At 33.3% G+C, this 18,322-nt stretch overlaps 1 protein-coding gene across 1 annotated transcript in view; it reads left to right on the top strand.

Moving 5' to 3' along the window:
* LOC143051133 (fibrinogen-like protein A) overlaps nt 1–17,782 on the top strand; it is a 44,056-nt gene extending 26,274 nt beyond the window's left edge. Inside the window, exons 3-5 of the mRNA XM_076224144.1 lie at nt 715–811; nt 2,956–3,120; nt 17,172–17,782. Coding sequence (XP_076080259.1) covers nt 715–811; nt 2,956–3,120; nt 17,172–17,422 — 513 coding nt within the window. The 3' untranslated portion in view covers nt 17,423–17,782. The remainder of the gene's footprint in view (nt 1–714; nt 812–2,955; nt 3,121–17,171) is intronic.
* Nucleotides 17,783–18,322: the final 540 nt, after the last annotated feature.

Genomic DNA, 18,322 nt, shown 5'->3' with positions numbered 1-18,322 from the left:
ATTCTTTTTATGAGGATTTTGCAGAATAAGATTTATTTTTAAAGGTATTTTTTTTTTACCAAAAATGTTAAAGAATAAAGAGATGACGGACTCCAATTTAGACTTTCGTGTACGCTCTGTGTGTTGTAATTTATATTAATAATTATTTGATACGTACCAATGATGTAAACTTGTCCTGAACATAAATGAACTATTCTCCACTGGACCTTATTAGATGTGTACTGTAAGGAATACATACGCAATGATGATACTTTATAACGATTTCCGACATTGTGTATTGTTTTCTATAGAAATTTCTGTTCAGTACGTGCAAGTATATATCAAATTGCTTACAAAGATCTGAAAACGCTCACTTCTACTTTATGTTTTGAAGACATTTCGGAATTCTGTTGTTTCGTAGGATTAATACACACCTTTTTAACTTTGAAGACTGAAATGGGATTGGTCGATGTAATAATAACCAGAACAGAATATAAAAGTGTTGTCAGAAATCTTGGAAATAGGATCGGTGTGTTAATAAGATTGTACAATGTCCTGTATTGATTCAAAATGTTTAAACCCAAATAAAAAAAACCAACATAATTGACGGCGATAAACATAGTTTTTACAAAGATGCAGTAGCTTTCCATGACTTTTGTACTGTTTAAGCACATGCTCGACGAGTATTTTTCACAATTTAAGTCTCGTGGTTGATGTAACTATTTATAATTTCAGGTTATTCAACGACGACTTGATGGAACAATAGATTTTTACAGAGACTGGGCCGAATACAAAAATGGATTTGGTGATGTTGCTGGTGAATACTGGTTAGGTAATAAATTCCAGGGGCGAATCCAGCCATTTATAAGAATCGAGGTTCCGAACCCAGGAGAAAGGGGTGGGGTGACAACCATTTATCCCCATTTAAATGCATTGATCGTTAAAAAAAAGGAGTTCCAACCCCCGGAAATAGACCCACCACTGAATAACTTACAAGAGACCCATCCATCGGAGGCGCGAACTGTAACTCTTTTGAAGAAGATTCAAAAGCCGAACATTTTATAACATAATAATCGGTGGTTGTTGTGAATTTTTAAAATCCGAAGATTTTAGAATTATTAATCATCGGCGGGGTTGTGAATTCTAAAAGCCGAAGATTTACTTGTATCCATGTATTTCCTAGGGGAAAAAGTGATCGGGGATTCACTGTGGCTTTCCGTAATATTAAAATATAAACACGAACATCATATGTATCTTTATCATTTGAACATTTTACATCCATATTAAATCTACCAGGTGATATCGCCTGCCAGCACTGTATTATTTTTTTTTTAAAGCAAAACGTTTAATAATTTCATGCGTCAAATTGTATACAGGAAAAAACACACATGCTGCCTCGCAACAAGTCACATTTTGACACAGACGAAATGTTACAAGTGTTCTTTAATGTGCAAAGATTATACATGAGGCATCGGAGTTTGTGTCCCAATTTTAAGGTTGCAGTCTTGTAATTGACTGCTCCATAGGCTTACGTGTTAAACAGCTGATCTTTGAAATAAAAAAAATTTCATGTTCATATCATGTATGTTCTAATGTGAAATTGTGATTTAATCGAAAAAAAAGTGGGTCTTGCCACGAAGAATAAAAAGTTACGTAACCCTGAAGTCAAAACATTTTTTTTCTACTTTCTGTTTGCTGTTTTTACATTTACTAGGCCGCACCACTTCCAGTAAACATGATATCCTTCCACCTTCCTGGATTGATATCCCCCAAAAGATTCAAGATTTTTTTTATGAATATATAATTTTTATATGTTTCAATTCAGCATAAACCTATAATCAAACAGAAAAATTGAGTTCAGAAAAAAATGCACTCTTTTGTTTCCCACCATGTTTTGACATGCACCGGTAACTGGAATTGTAATACAAGACTGGTACCTTAACCGCAAGTTCAAACAGAATTTATATATAAAAAAATAACCATACACAACAGCAACCTATTCAGAGCACCTGAGATCAACCCAGATTTTGGTGGGATCGTGTTGATTATTTTTATGTGTCGTGTTATGTGTACTATTGTTTGTCCGTTTATTTTTAGCCATTGCGTTCGCAGTTTATTGTTTATTTATGAGTTTGAATGTCTCTCTGGTATCTTTCGCCTCTCTTTTTCAATAAATGACTCATATATTTATTGAATAGTGCGTTTTCTTATTAGAATACAAAAAATAATCATGTCAGTGTTGTAATCCCCAAAAAAGTAAAATAAATACTGAATAGAAAAAAATACACCTGAAAAAACCCAAACAACGAAACGTGTTATCGAGATTATTATTTATAAAATAGTGAAAAGCAATTCGCTCAATTCGCTCGCTTGCATTTCCTATCATGATTTTCTTGATAGAGGGTTACTGCTCACAAGGAAGCTATTAAACCAAGAGTTCCATATGGTGAAGTTGAAATCATCCCTTCGTAAATTTTACGGACGCCATCACGAGTTGGTTGACCGTTATGGAATAACCGTTTCACAAATGGTATCGGATATGTTCCTTACGTCGTAACTACAATACCCTTCCCTTTTCACGAATGTGACCTACCGAATTAGACTTTTTACCGGATTTGTATTCACATAAGCAACACGACGGGTGCCACATGTGGAGCAGGATCTGCTTACCCTTCCGGAGCACCTGAGATCACCCCTAGTTTTTGGTGGGGTTCGTGTTGTTTATTCTTTAGTTTTCTATGTTGTGTCATGTGTACTATTGTTTTTCTGTTTGTCTTTTTCATTTTTAGCCATGGCGTTGTCAGTTTGTTTTAGATTTATGAGTTTGACTGTCCCTTTGGTATCTTTCGTCCCTCTTTTAAATACAATGATAATCTTCTTGAATCTATTAAACATTAAATTAAGCTTAATGTATCAGTACCACTCATACCACATCTTCTTATATCTATGTCTATTTGTATTTTTTTCTCCCTAAAGGTAATGACAATATCCATACGATTGTATCCAGGAGACCATACACTCTTAGAATTGACCTTGAGAATTTTTCAGGCGAGACACGTTACGCCGAGTACACAACTTTCCAAGTTGGTGATGAAACTAGTAATTATCTCCTGAATATAGGCGGGTACAGCGGAACAGCAGGTATGGTTAAATTAAACAAGACCAGTTATCTCCCTTTTAACATACGGGTATCCGAATCAAACAGATAAAGGACAAGGAACCAGTCAAAAAGAAAAATATCACTTAGAATTTAGCACGTCCGAGTTGACATTTTAGATAAACCTTCAAGGGTTCATGAACGATCATACTGATAAATTTGATTAATTGGCTGATTTGTGTTTAACTCCACTGTCACCACTATTAGCTATTTCGTGGTGGTCAATTTTTATTTTTTTAGGAAGCCGGAGTGGGAAAACTGAAAACTTAATTAAATCAGATTAAAGTCGAACGCACCTGTCTTTTGTGTGATTCAAACTAAAAAAACAGTGTCAACAGGCTAGTGAAACAATAGTTGGACCACTGAGATCACTCGGCAACCTAAAACGTTTAAAAAACCAAGAATGTTTTAATATGCTTATAATTTAAACATAAGGACCGAGCTACGATCAAACGGGGCATAAAAAGAATAGCAAAATTCATCTAAATATATATAAGAAGATGTGGTATGAGCGCCAATGAGACAACTCTCCATCAAAGTCAAAATTTGCAAAAGTGTAAACCATCAAAGACCAAACGGTCTTTAACACAGAGCATTGGCTCACATTGAACAGCAAGCTATTAAGGCCCCCCCAAAATGACTAGACTAAGTATAAAACCATTCAAACGGTAAACCCAGACGGCCTAATAAATATAAAAACTTTGATCGAGTTGAGACCTTAGATTCTTATTAGTTTCTCAATTTATAAACAGGGAATTGTACAAAAGTATTTGATACATTTTGTCAGTAAAAATACACCGACTTCTAAGCAGATAATTTATCAACAGGGAATTGTACAAAAGTATTTGATACATTTTGTCAGCAAAAATACACCGACTTCTAAGCAGATAATTTATCAACAGGGAATTGTACAAAAGTATTTGATACATTTTGTCAGTAAAAATACACCGACTTCTAAGCAGATAATTTATCAACAGGGAATTGTACAAAAGTATTTGATACATTTTGTCAGTAAAAATACACCGACTTCTAAGCAGATAATTTATCAACAGGGAATTGTACAAAAGTATTTGATACATTTTGTCAGTAAAAATACACCGACTTCTAAGCAGATAATTTATCAACAGGGAATTGTACAAAAGTATTTGATACATTTTGTCAGAAAAAATACACCGACTTCTAAGCAGATAATACCTCCGTGCACTTACAACCAAACGGCATTGGTATCGACACAATTCAAGTAAAAGAAACTGACACTTTATAAATTTCGGGTTTTCACATCTGAATCATTATCCTATGCGTTTATATTGACTCAAATTGATTAAAAACATTTTGTTAAGTATGGGCTTTGCTCATTGTTGAAGGCTGTACGGACCTTTAGTTGTTAATTTCTGTGTCATTTGGTCTATTGTGGTGAGTTGCCTCATTGGAAAACATACCACATCGTCTTTTTTATATATAAAGTTGCATTCAATGACCTTAGTTTTATATTAACGAGTTTAGAAGTCAGAGTATGTGTACTTTCAGCAGGTTAAATAGTCGGTGACAGAACATGCTTGAACTCTGTAAAGTATTAAGGTGGTATGGGAGTCTTAAATAAAAATGATAGAATTTGTTCATACTTTGTCAAAACGTAGTAACTATTGATAGAAATTCAAAAATATTCTAAAAATGATAGGTCCCCGTGCATTCTCCAAGCTACAGGTTGTGAAAAAATGACACAGTTTGTATGGATTATACAGGGGAAAAACATTTTATGATTCAAAACTAAACAAAATGATAGAATTGTAAAATAATTTAGAAAAAGATAGCTTTCAGACAATACTTTAAGATTATCAAAAGAAAAGATGGGGTCACCGTACGTTTTTTCCGGCTAAATAACAAAAAAGGAAAATTACATGTAGATTCCTTCAGAAAATGCACTGTTTAAGAGTTACCTCCTCTTAAGATGCCAATTTAAAAAAAAAACATTTTAAAACAACCAAAAATAATCTAATCTTGTATTTAAATATTAATAAGTTATATTCTTTTTTTTTTTTTTTTTTTTAATTTTAATTTTTTATTGAAATCTGTACATTTGTTAATAATGAAAACATCGAATACCGGTACCTTATCCCGGCCTCGTTAATGTTAGTAAAAGATCATGTAAAATATGTATGTGTTAGTGTTTGTTAGTTCATTTTACAAAAAAAATATATCAGCTGTAGTTACAATGTTAAACCACATTTTGCATTTGCCTTTAAAAAATAACATAATAAATGTTCAAAAATAAGGACCACAAATAAATGTATTCATCATATTAGAATAATAATTTTAACAAACATACAGATATTCTAAGTTTTTATAGTTTTTTTAAGAATGGAAATTTTGAGGAAAAATAAGTTAAATTAACAGAATTTAAAATAATAAAAAAAGGAAAAAAATTAATACAGAAAAAAAAAAAAGAAAATAAAAGTAAATGTAATGTTCTGATGAATATTTTTGATGTAATTTTTGTGTTAATTCACAAATCAACATTCTATCATGTTTTTCACATATGAATTATAATAGAACTTTAATTACAATCGAACAAATATCATATTGGTTTGTTATAATCCTTCCATCTTCTGTTTCGACTTTTGGTATAATTTTACTGGTGAAATTTTTTGACTCAAGACCACAAAAATATTTAGTTGGCTTTTCTCCTTTCTCAATCCATTTTACCCTTGAACGTATTCATTTACCTTTCATCTTTTCTTTCCTTATATCCTCCAGTTCTTGGTTTTTATCTTTTAATTGATTTATTAATTCTTCCTTAAAATTTGCTTCTAATGAATCAATTTCCCTTTGTAAATTAAGAACCTTTTTATCCTTTTCTTTTTTCTTAAAACTTGCATATGAATTAGTCTTTCTTCTGATTTCCATCAATAAAGTCTCAAGAAATAATTGCTTGTTTATAGTAAGTTGTAAATTTTCATCATAAATTTCATCAATATGTTCCAAATTATAAACATGTGCACAATATTGTTTCTTGACATCAATTATTTTATCTTTAACAATATTAACATAATCTTGATCATATAATAAGGAATTATTGAATTTCCACATTCCTTTACCTCTTATAAATGGGTTAAATTGTAGCTCTAAAGTTACAAAAGAATGATATGAGCGATAGCTATGTTCAATTTTACAATTTAGTAAAGTTGTTAACATATTATCTGTAAAAAGAAAAAAATCCAACCTAGCTTGTTTATAGGGCTTCTTTTTTCTCCATGTATATCTACGCAAGTCCTAAAAGGATCTATAAGGTTCCATTGATCTATGATTTCTAAAATTTTATCTCTAGCACTAGGGTTATTAATATGTAAATAGTTACAATAGTCTATATGAGGATACAATACAAGATTAAAATCACCACCTATTATAAAGTTTTCATTTCCAAACTCTTCTATAAAACACATAAATAAGATGGTAAAAATTAGGAGTATCTGCATTAGGACCAAACAATGATAGAAGTGTTACCCTCTCCTTATCTATAACAATATCTAATGCTAGATAATTACCATTTACATCTTTCGTCTCTTTTAATACTCTAAATTCAAAATTATTATTAAACATTACAGCAACTCCTCTAGAGTTTGAGGAGAAAGATGAAAAATAACACTCATAGCCCCACATGGTCTTAATATTCATTTCACTTTCATTTGTGAAATGTGTATCTTGAATACAATAGATGTTGCATTTTTTAGACTTAAGGAAATTAAATACATCTCTTCTCTTTTCAATGTCACCTAGACCTTGACAGTTCACTAATAATATCTTTAAAGAACCCATAACGGACTGCAATAAATTTTGATACTCTGCAATTTTCATTCTCAAAATGGTTTGTTACGAATCTTTGCAAAATGGCTAAAAGTCTAGGTTTTTTCGCTAAAATTATGTGTGTTTAATTCAAAATTCACAGCTGTTTTAGTATTATCCTGCAATAAAAAGAAAAGTAATGTTATGTTTGCTATAACTTTAGCATTCCCTTTGTATATATAATACACAATAAATTTATATAATAAAACTAAACTTTTAGCCTTCCCAAAATTTGAATTCAAAACTCGTACGGCTAAAATTTTAACTGCATAAAAAACGACAAAATTTTTTAAGATAAAATTTTAGCATTTTTTCGCAATTTGAACAAGTTCTTATAATGTTGAAGTTACATGATATGAAATACTAAAGTTTTAGCTTTTTTCGCAAAATAATAAATTTTATGTTTGATACAGTAAATGTAAAATATTCAACATTTAAGATGTTGTGTATATTGTCTCAGGGTGGATATGGGAGGGGGTTCGGGCGTTGGAACTCCTGGAAACATATGGTTGGACCCTGCCCCTTTCCTCCTTTTGAAAATGGCTGTATCTGCCCTGTGTCTTGATTTTATAAAACTAAGTAACACAGGTAGTTAACACGTAGGTTTTTACAGAAGAACAACAACTGCATTTCTACCCTATTCATGACACGGTATTTTCGTTAAATGTTTGTTATCATTCTCTGTCTTCTTCTTCTTCTTCTTCTGTTGTGGAGAACTGTTGCTGTTGGCTTCTTCTTCTTCTTCTTCTTCTTCTAAGTAAGGAACCGTATTCATGCTGAATGATTTTGGTCCCGCGAAATCTAAGTGCATTGCCGGGCAAGGCAGCAAGTCTTCTTAAAGTTATATACATTTGAAACATTCGCCAATTTACAATTAAAATTATGTACACTCTATGCTGTTCACTTCCTTCCAGAGCATCCTTTTGTATACTTCAAATTCATATTGGATACCAGACAGTACTGTATATTATATTGTGTGTCCAAATATATTATATATGTCGTTTGTTCATTTGACAATATATAATCCATAAAGATAAAGTCAAGACAAGACAAATTAACCTAAAGAGGGGTTTTCATCATCATCATCTTCCAATAATGGTCAGGAGTCGTAGACGACTGTAAATATTGACCAGGCGTAGGTCTGAGGGAGCCACTCTCCACACAGGTTTTATATGTACAAATAAAAAGCTTGTATTTACAGTTAAAACTATCTACATCAAATGGTGGTTTATGTGGTTGTCCTCAGGGCCGCCGCTGCATGGAGGCTGGCCTTGAAGTCGTCCAGAGTGGATGAGTTGGTCACCGTTGTTGGTAGCTGGTTCCAATTCTGGATAGTGCGAGGAAAGAAGGATTGTCGGTACACTTCTGTTTTGGTGTAGATCTGCCTCAATCTGTTTGCCCCTCTGGTTCTGGTGTCACTTTTGTTGATGATGCTGTTGGCTTCTGGTATGGAAATCATACCATTGATGGCCTTGTACATGATCAATAGGCGATGGTCCTTACGTCGATCTTGTTATGATTCCCATTTCAGAAGCTGAATCATGTTGGTGACACATCCAGGAGTTTTGTCTCTGTAGTTATTACAGACATAGCGGGCTCCCCTTCTTTGGCTCTGAACAGGAGAGTGAAGATGTCCAAAATTTGTTAAATAAAAGATGAATGAAAATAAATGTATAACAACCAACCATTGACCGAGCTGTTTGGTCATATATACCTGCTATAGAACTTGTGTATGAACATATGAGTATCGTAGATACTTTGTTTACATTTTTGCATTCAAATAAAAACTAGATAAACAAGTCAAGTATAAAGAAATACTCACGTAAAAGATTCCTGATTTCTCCCACTATATTTGGTATACTTCTTTCTCTAAAAGAAAATTCGCAAAGCACAAACATTTGATGTTTTGTCATGTAACCATAAATAAAATATAAATTTGCGCCATTTTGTAGTCTTTAAAATTCTTTATCTTTCAAACGCTTTAAATAAAAGATAAATCTATCTAGGACTTTTCAAACGTTCAGGTGAGTTCAGCATACAAAAGCGCTTCAATGATTTAACTTCTGTCTCTTAAAAGCTTGAATAATTGTATTAACTTTATATTATTTATTTTGAGGTAGCAAAATACAAAGATTCATTATCCCAAATCAGACAACTTTAAAGTGATGTAATTCCTTTCATCCTTCCCTATATTTTATAAATGAGGTACCAAGGATAAGTCTTCCGAATTGTGATAATTTCATTATGACATAATTAATTGTGATGTAATTGGTTGCTTTATTGTGATGTCCCCACAGCTGGCCTTCGACTATTTTATCTTTTTTGTGTGTTATTTTGGCACTTCAACTGTTTCTGTTATGTTTTTTTTACATCCTTAGCTTTCTAATAAAAGGTTCTGAGCGTAAATGATGAAGATAAACCCAGAATAGCTTCATTTTTATCACTTTTGCAGCGAATTTTGTTGTAAACGGTTATCTTGGTCTGACCCCAGTCACGAACTGTTTTAAAAATGCTGTAATATGTAATATGTTTAACAACACGAGCGGAAAATGTAAGGTAATTTTTTTTTTGCTATAGTGGACAAAATGATGACAAGAGTATTTTTTAACTCGTGCAACGTGTGATTTTGGAGGAAATTACCGATGCTCACGTTTTTATATATAATATGCATGTTTACCACTCTAGTTTGTAGTTCAGAACCTTCCACTTAGTCATGTTTACCTTTTCATCCACTGGTGGTATGACTGAGAATGTCAACCGTTAAAGATAAGTGCAAAACAAAACAAATAAAATGATATAAACCAAAATAAAAGTTAGTAGCCCAAGCAAACGCTTGCATTCAGTTATACAACTCTTAACATAAGTCGACATTTCAAAATTTTGGCATTGACAATTATGAACTCATTTTCCGCGCTCTCGCTGAAGAAGCATCCAGAAAAGCACTCTGGGGACACTTTGTTTATGAAATGTAATGGAATTTCTACATGCTATCAATTTTTATGTATGCATAAAACAAGCCCTTAATTTTTCGGCGAAAGCTTATAATTTTGTGTTATAACTTAATGTCTATAAAGTGAGCTGAAGTTTAATACTGGTATTATATGGCTGATTCACTCGTTGAAATTGATCTTTTTTCTATGGAGAACACTTGTTCTGCTGACAGAAATGATAGGGTCCTGATATTTTGTGTACTTTAATATCCTATACTCTCATTCAAGGTTTATCCTTAACTTGGTCTCAACTTTTGAATAATCTCTTTCAACTGTGTCTCTGAATGTTATTTCTGACTATACAGCTTATATGTATGTTCAACTTGGCGTTTATTTTTGTTGTAGTTCAGTTTTTTTGCTGTTCTATTGTTTTCCTCTTGTAGTTGATTGTTTGGTTTTGGTTTGTAATCCGGATTTGTTTTTATTGTTTGATTAGATTTATGACTATGGCGGTATATTACTGTTGCTTTCAGTACGATTAAAGAGTTTTTTCATGATGAAGGCTATACTGTAATATTCATTTTCTTTGGCTGGATAGTAGATCATTTGGCAATCATGAAACCTTACCCAACTAAAAAGTTATTTCATGTCTAGAGTTTATTACTATGGAAGGAGGAAAATAAGAAATAAAACTGTTATGTTGAGAAACTTTAAAATACCCCAACAAGGAGAGTCTCAGTCCACGGTAAAACAAAAATTGAAAAAGGGCACTGTCTCTTGTCAAATGAGGTAAAAAATTATAAGCAACAAAGCAACAAATTCAACAAGCTAAATGAAACACAATAATACATCAAGACAATAACAAACAATAAAAAGCATAAACCTGGTGGAACTCCAACCATATTTTTTAAATTATGTCCTGTACCAAGTTAAGAATGTGTCAGTTGTTTATCAGTTTGTCCGTTTCTATAAGCTTTTGTTTTGGACAGGCTATTTGCGATGTTTTTTACTTAGATTTTTCTTGGAGTTTAGTATTTTTGTTGTTCCTTTTTTTTCCTTTTAGCGACTGATTCGTTCCCTTAGATTTTGCTTGCAGTCTGGGTTTGTTTCCTTTTTATCGAATTATGACTATTGAACATCGGTTGCCTATATTTGAAACTATAAGGAGAAATTGTTCCATTCATATACATAAAAAAAAATTGAAAACCACATTTCCATATCAGATATAATCAACAGACCTTGAGTCCTTTAGGATTCATTAAAAATATGGCCACTTCAACATGTTCAAATCCTTTTTTTCCGTTTTATTATTTTTAGTATGTTTCTTCTATCAATAAATCAACAACTACTAGAAACTTATATATGATTAAAATAATTTATTAGCATAATAAATACATAACAATAAAATAATGTGAACATGTGATACATGTAAACTATGGAATAACAGAATACCATTAGCCAGGTCTGCCACCTGTTAACTGTTGTTGTCCTATTGTTAAATTACGAAAAGGGCTATTTGTAATAGGACCATGGTAAGGTGTTGCATAGGTACATTCTGAAAGCTGATTAAGTCTTTCATGTCTATATTCAGTGCATCTCAAACAAATGCAAACTGGTAAAATGTGCACTAAATAATGAGCATGACAGGTTTTAAGTTCATGCAATAACCTCATAAAATCTTCTGCACTTATATGTCCCTGTGAATTAACTCCATGTAAATTAAGTAAATAAAACTCATTAATGACAGAACGATACATTGGTTTGATATAAAGCGAATGAATTGCAACAGCATTTTTCGCACTGATTTTTCGTGGCAGAAGCAGTTTAACAAAGTCTGTTTCCAGTTGAAACTTTTCAATCAGTGGAACAAGAAGAGCTGTTTTGCCCTCTCTACATCTTTTTACTTCACTATTGTCATTTACTAAGCATTTAAATAAAAAGCCTAATGTAAAATTGCGATTATACTCCGATAAAATAATTTCTATTTCTATTACATCATTTTCATTTTGCATTTGCATATAATTATTAACAACATCTAATAAAAACTAACTTCTTTTTAGTGCTAAATGAACTTTGGCCTGGGGCGCAATGGTAACCACACTATTTTGTTCTTTAATAATGTTACAGCTTCAATCAAAAACAAATTTTTTTTTAAACTGTTCCGAAGTTAAAAGATTCTCTAGACACATATTTATGATATATCAGCTATGCAAGTTCACCATTCTAGTTTGAATTAAGAACATTTAACTTAAGCTTCTTATCAGTATGCATAGGCGGATCCAGGGGGGGGGGGGGGGGGGGGGCTGGGGCCCGCCCCCCCTTTCGTGGAAAAAATTTGATTATATAGGGAATCACTGAAGCATGACTGGAGCGCCCCCCCCCGCCCCCTTTATGAAAAGTTCTGGATCTGCCACTGGTATGCATATGAAGATCAATACTAGAGATTAGTGAGAAACAAAACATAGAAAACAATGTGCACTTAAGTCATGTAAACAGTGCATATGTATACGATATCAGTTTGTGTTATAGTGCGTAACAAGATTTTGTGAGGGAATTCATTGTTTGCTATACCATGGTTCAGTTAAAGGCATTTTATGATAAGACCAGAGACATGTATACTAAACATATTTATATGTCTCTGGATAAGACCAATAAAGTAATTAGAATGAACATTTTGGCATTATTTTAAAAAATGATTTAGCTATGAATAAATGTAACATTTGTCAAAAACATACCCTTTTAAAAAGAAAATGTCTGTATAAAGTCAATAGTTTTGTTGACTTTTGAAGCCCAAACTTTGAATAGCTATATTTACTCTAATGAGTGATCTAAAAACTATATTCAGACAGACATATAGGTTAATGAAACTCTAGCAAAAAGTTTGATCAATTATTTTTTTGTTATGGTACGAAATTGCAGGTACGAAATGGTTATGGTACGAAATGACTACAATTCACACAAATCCAACACTGTTTCTCTCCCCTTACATACCTTATTCGTTACAACTCGGTCGATTCCGTACCTCCAGATGTATCTACCATGTGTACAGGATAGAGAATCTCCGTCAATTTCGAAGGCAAACAGCTCCGAGGCAAACAGTCTCGATGACATATGCTTTCCGACTGATGAGCACGAAGATGATAATATTTCTTCGCCATCTTGTTCATTCTCCAGGCAAAACAAGAGACGCAGGTTAAGTCCCAGGTTAAACTATAACAATTACGTTTCAAACTCAAAGTATCATATTCCACAATTCGTGTCTTCTTGGAAGTTATACCACGCTGAAAGATTACACATTTTTTATTCCAAGTGTAACACCGAAACTCCAAATGATTTACTTAATTTATTGGACAAGACAATTGAACCCTTTTCACATCAACAAAAGTATTATATTGAAAGAATTAAATCATTTCTAAAATTTGAATCTTGTGAGCCTGGAGTATCCCGGAGCCGATCGAGTGTTTTTTTAAGGGACATATACATCAGATTGGAACCTGTATTTGGTGAAATTATCAAGGAGCTTCGTTCTATCTTTGAAGGAGGATACAAGGCTAAAAATTCAAATCCTGATTATTATCACATGTGAGTTCACAATGGTTTCAATAGTTTTGACTTTTAAAAGAAGGTGGCTACTTGTTTTTTTTTTTAGTGGGGAGTATAGGCCCCCAGCCTCTAAACTCATCAATTCATGATTCAAGATAAATGATGGGACACGATTGTATTTCAAAAACCACTAATATATATATATTTTTGTTTTCAATTAAAAAATCAAACGATGAATGCATATTTTTTTGTGTACCCATCTGTCCCTACTAGAAAACAAAAATTACATGTGTCCCTGCCCGTCCCTACTAAAAAATTGCACAGTTTCTTTTTATTTTTATAATGTGGAAGTACAAAATATACATCAGCGGGGTTAAACGGCCACAAAAGAGACAGACAGATGAGGTTTCCGTGAATATGACTTTATGAGAAAACTAAACGGTCTAATTATTCTGCCGAATGGGAACGTGAAAGACCCTGGCTAAGCGATAGGGATGACGTAATGGTGTGTTCTGCATGCAAAGTTCACAGTGACACAAAAACTAATTCATTTGTAACTTGGTGTAAAATCTACAAATTAGATTGTGCTATTAAGCATGAGAGATCGAACAATCATGAAAAATCAGAAAAGACCAAGACTGAATCCAAGTCTACTTTATTTTCAAAAACTTGTAGAATAGCAAGAACAATCTTTGTGCCATGAACAAGTTCTAAAATGTTGTTAGCACAGTTTTAATTAAATGCATGTAGTTAACATATAAAACCTTTATTTCACTTGATTATTACTCCAAACTGTGTAGTAGTTGTAGTTGTACAATGCAAAGATTCGTAACAAACCATTTTGAGAATGAAAATTGCAGAGTATCAAAATTTATTGCAGTCAGTTCCATTCAATTATGAGTAGAAAAAATTGTGAAGTCCAAAAAGAATACAATAAATGAATAGCAATATTCATCAGATGGGTTATTTGAACTGATTAATTGATTGTTGGTTGCTTAACGTCCAGTGACAAATATTTCATGCATATTCAGGACGAGAACAAGTTCACAATAAATACAATAGGTAGGTTGATACAATAGAGGCCATCTGGGATGATGGTTGGGGAAATTTGGACTGCCACTAGAAAATGAGGATATATTGGATAGGGACAGAAATTTGGCCACCTACGACCAAGTGACCATATTTCTATAGCGCAGTCACCCTTGGGGTCTATTTGTACTGAAAAAGTATCTTGTTTTAACAAATAAAAAACAAAAAAGACAAAAAAGGTTATAAGTTATATTCTTATAAATTGGTTCTTTTAAATGAAAATTCCCATATCTGCATTCCTGCAATAAATTTTGCTAACTTGATAGAAAATCTTTACCTTAGGTTCTCTTTTTTTTTACATCCAAGATGGCGAAAGACACCCATACCAACTTAAGAGCAGGTTAAAGGAGTTAAGTCAATGTGACAAATGGTGAAAATATTGGTAAAAAATATAACTGTTTTATATTTCTATTCACGTGAATATTTATCAAAGGTACAAGGATTATAATTAAATACGCCAGACGCGCGTTTCGTCTTCACAAGACTCATCAGTGACGCTCAGATCAAAATAGTTGTAAAGTCAAACAAGAACAAAGTTGAAGAGCATTGAGGATCCAAAATTCCCAAAAATTGTGCCAAATTATCGAAAACAGTACATTGTTTCCACAAACTGCATCGTCATGAACCTATTGTTCAGTGGTTATTGTTTGTTGATGTGGTTCACCAGTGTTTCTTGTTGCTCGTATTTCTTAAATATTAATAAATCGTTGGGTTTCCCGTTTAAATGGTTTTACATTTATCATTTGGGGCCCTTTAAAGATTACTGTTCAGTGTTAGCCAAGACTCCACGTTGAAAGTCGTACTTTGACCTATAATGGTTAACTTTTTACCAATGTGTGACTATGACGGAGAGTTGTCTCAATAATACTAATACATTATCTTCTCTATATTGATAGACTGTTGGTTGCTTAACGTCCAGTGGCAAATATTTCATGCTTATTCAGGACGAGAACAAGTTCACAATAAATACAATATGTAGGTTGATACAATAGAGGCCATCTGGGATGATGGTCGGAGAAATTTGGACTGCCACCGGAAAAGGAGGGTATATTGGATAGGGACAGAAATTTTGCCTTGCCTACGGACCCCTCAAAGAGTTGTTGCAAGGGTTCTTAACGTGCAAAGACCGTGGTACTGTCTTTACACGAGGCATCGGATTTAACGTCCCCATTCTGACCGGACGTGACTTCAAACTTGATACATCCCGCACAGCCAAACGGACGCCCCACTTCAGCAAGCGTTTTACTGCCGGTTGGGAGAAGACAAAGTGACCATATTTCTATTCCCCAGTTACCCTCGGGGTATCTTCTCTATAAACAATTACAATAATGTGTCCATAGTACACGGATACTATCATTTTATTTGTTTAGTTGACTGTGGCAATGGGATAGAAACTCTTATTTTGCATTAAAATTAGAAAGATCATATCATCGGGAACAATGTACTAAGTTTGAACTTGATTGGACTTCAAATTCATCAAAAAACTACTTCGACCAAAAACTTAAACATGAAGGGGAACGAACGGACGCACAGACCAGAAAACATAATGCCCATAAATGGGGTATAAAAAAGTTATTCCAAATCCCGTCAAAAGCTCTTCCCTTCTGGTGTTGTAAACCATTTGTGTTTTGAATAGTACGAACACGTTCAAATGGTTCATTTAGGAGATAATTGTATTGTATTGTAAGCTCCGACGGCATCAACTGGTGATTTGTTGGTCGCAAATTCAGTTTATTGGCGACGCATTAGCATCAAATCACCAATTGATGCCGTCGGAGCTTAAAATACAATACAGATATCTCCATTCTAAAGGCAACAATAGTATACCGCTGTTCAAAACTCATAAATCTATGGACAAAAAACAAAATCGGGGTAACAAACTAAAACTGAGGGAAACGCATTAAATATTAGAGGGGAACAACGACACAACATTAAAATGTAACACACACAGCAACAGACTAAGCATTAGACAAAATCCGATGAGAATAACCAATATAACATCAAAACCAAATACATGAATTTGGGATAGAAAAGTACCGTGACACGTCTTATAGTACACTCATATATAGGAGAATACAAACGACACAACGGAAACACAACGTAAAAATGTTACACACACAGAAACGAACTATGATATAACAATGGCCATTTTCCTGACTTGGTACAGGACATTTTAAAAGAAAACAATTGTGGGTTGAACCTGGTTTTGTGGCATGCCAAACCTCGCACTTTGATGGCATTGTAAAATATAACATCAAAATTACAACATAATAATACAGGACCACAATACAAACAAATAGGAGAACGTATTAGAAACACACGAACAACAGATAACAAAAGGCATCAGGTTTAAAATTCATTACGTCAAAAAACGCGCCTAGTCCAAACAAGAATTACCAGTGACGGCCAGATATAACAGTTTTGAATGAAATTGACAGAAATCAACGTTAAAGCAAGTATTAAACTCCATCATATATCGTCTGCGCTTACACGTACGTTCCATATCATCAATGGTCAATTGATGCCATGAAAATAAGTGACGTTATCCAATCAAAATGAACGTTACAAACGTTGTTGCATTATAATTATTTGTATGCAACTAAAATGCCATACTTATATTTGAATATTTGAAGGTGATTTAATGGACCACTGTAATGGTTACGGGTTCAGTACGACGGATAGAGACAATGATGGCCATACCAATGGATTGTGCACCGAGATGAGACATGGCTGTTTTTGGTATGACTTTTGTACCATGGCAAATCTGAATGGGGTATACTATCCAGGAGGAAATGTGGGATCCAATCAAGACGATATATACGTGTGGTCTTGGGTCTTTGGACATACCAATCCAATGAAGACAGTTGTTATGAAAATAAAATAAAATTAGATGAAAATTAAATGAAAATAGAATAGAAGTAAAACTGTAAATGAGGACACTGTTTCGGATTTAGTGTAACATGTGCAACATCGTCACGTTATTTTCATAATTTATGTGTTTGCTACAAAATGTTATAGGTATCAGTTTTCAAAGTACTAAAGTAAACAATAGACTGTCGATCAAAATAATTATCAGGAAGATAATCGTTATTTTGCTAAGTTATGTTTATTTATGTAATTTTCTTCTATTTTTTAGTTTTTTTATTCATGGTAGGCAATTTAAAACAAGTGGCGACTTTAGTTTGTTTTCAAAACAATGAGTGTGAACCTGTCAATCCAAATACGAAAACGTTGAATACGTATGCTGTTCCACACAAAACATATAGTGACATTGGTTTAATTAAACTTATGTTTTTGAGGAGTTATCCTTTATCTTTATTTTTGACTCAGACTTACATAAGCTAGCTATCTCAAAATACTTCTTAGACTTATACATTTATATTTAGTGCCAGCTGAAGCCCGCCTCGGCTCCGGTTGCATAATTTTCTTTTCTTTGTTGTAGACCCATGTGTCGCCTTGGACTGCTCTATGGTCGGGTTGTTGTCTCATTGACACTTTCCCCATTTCCAAATTTAGTTTTAGTGTTACTATATGAGTATAAAAACACGAGTTTTGCAAAATGACAACAAACTGGTTTTTGGCTCACCTGCCCAAAGGGCCAATTAGGGCCAGGTGAGCTTTTTTCATCACTTGGCGTCCGTCGTCCGGCGTTTGTAAACCTTTACAGAAATCTTCTTCTCTAATACTACTGGTCCAAATTTAACCAAACTTGGGCACAATTATCATTGGGTATCTAGTTTAAAAAATGTGTCCGATGACCCGGCCAATAAACAAAAATGACCGC

Source organism: Mytilus galloprovincialis, chromosome 11, assembly GCF_965363235.1.
Source record: "Mytilus galloprovincialis chromosome 11, xbMytGall1.hap1.1, whole genome shotgun sequence".
NCBI classification, from domain to species: Eukaryota; Metazoa; Mollusca; class Bivalvia; order Mytilida; family Mytilidae; genus Mytilus; species Mytilus galloprovincialis.
This window is presented reverse-complemented; position numbering and strand designations above follow the sequence as displayed.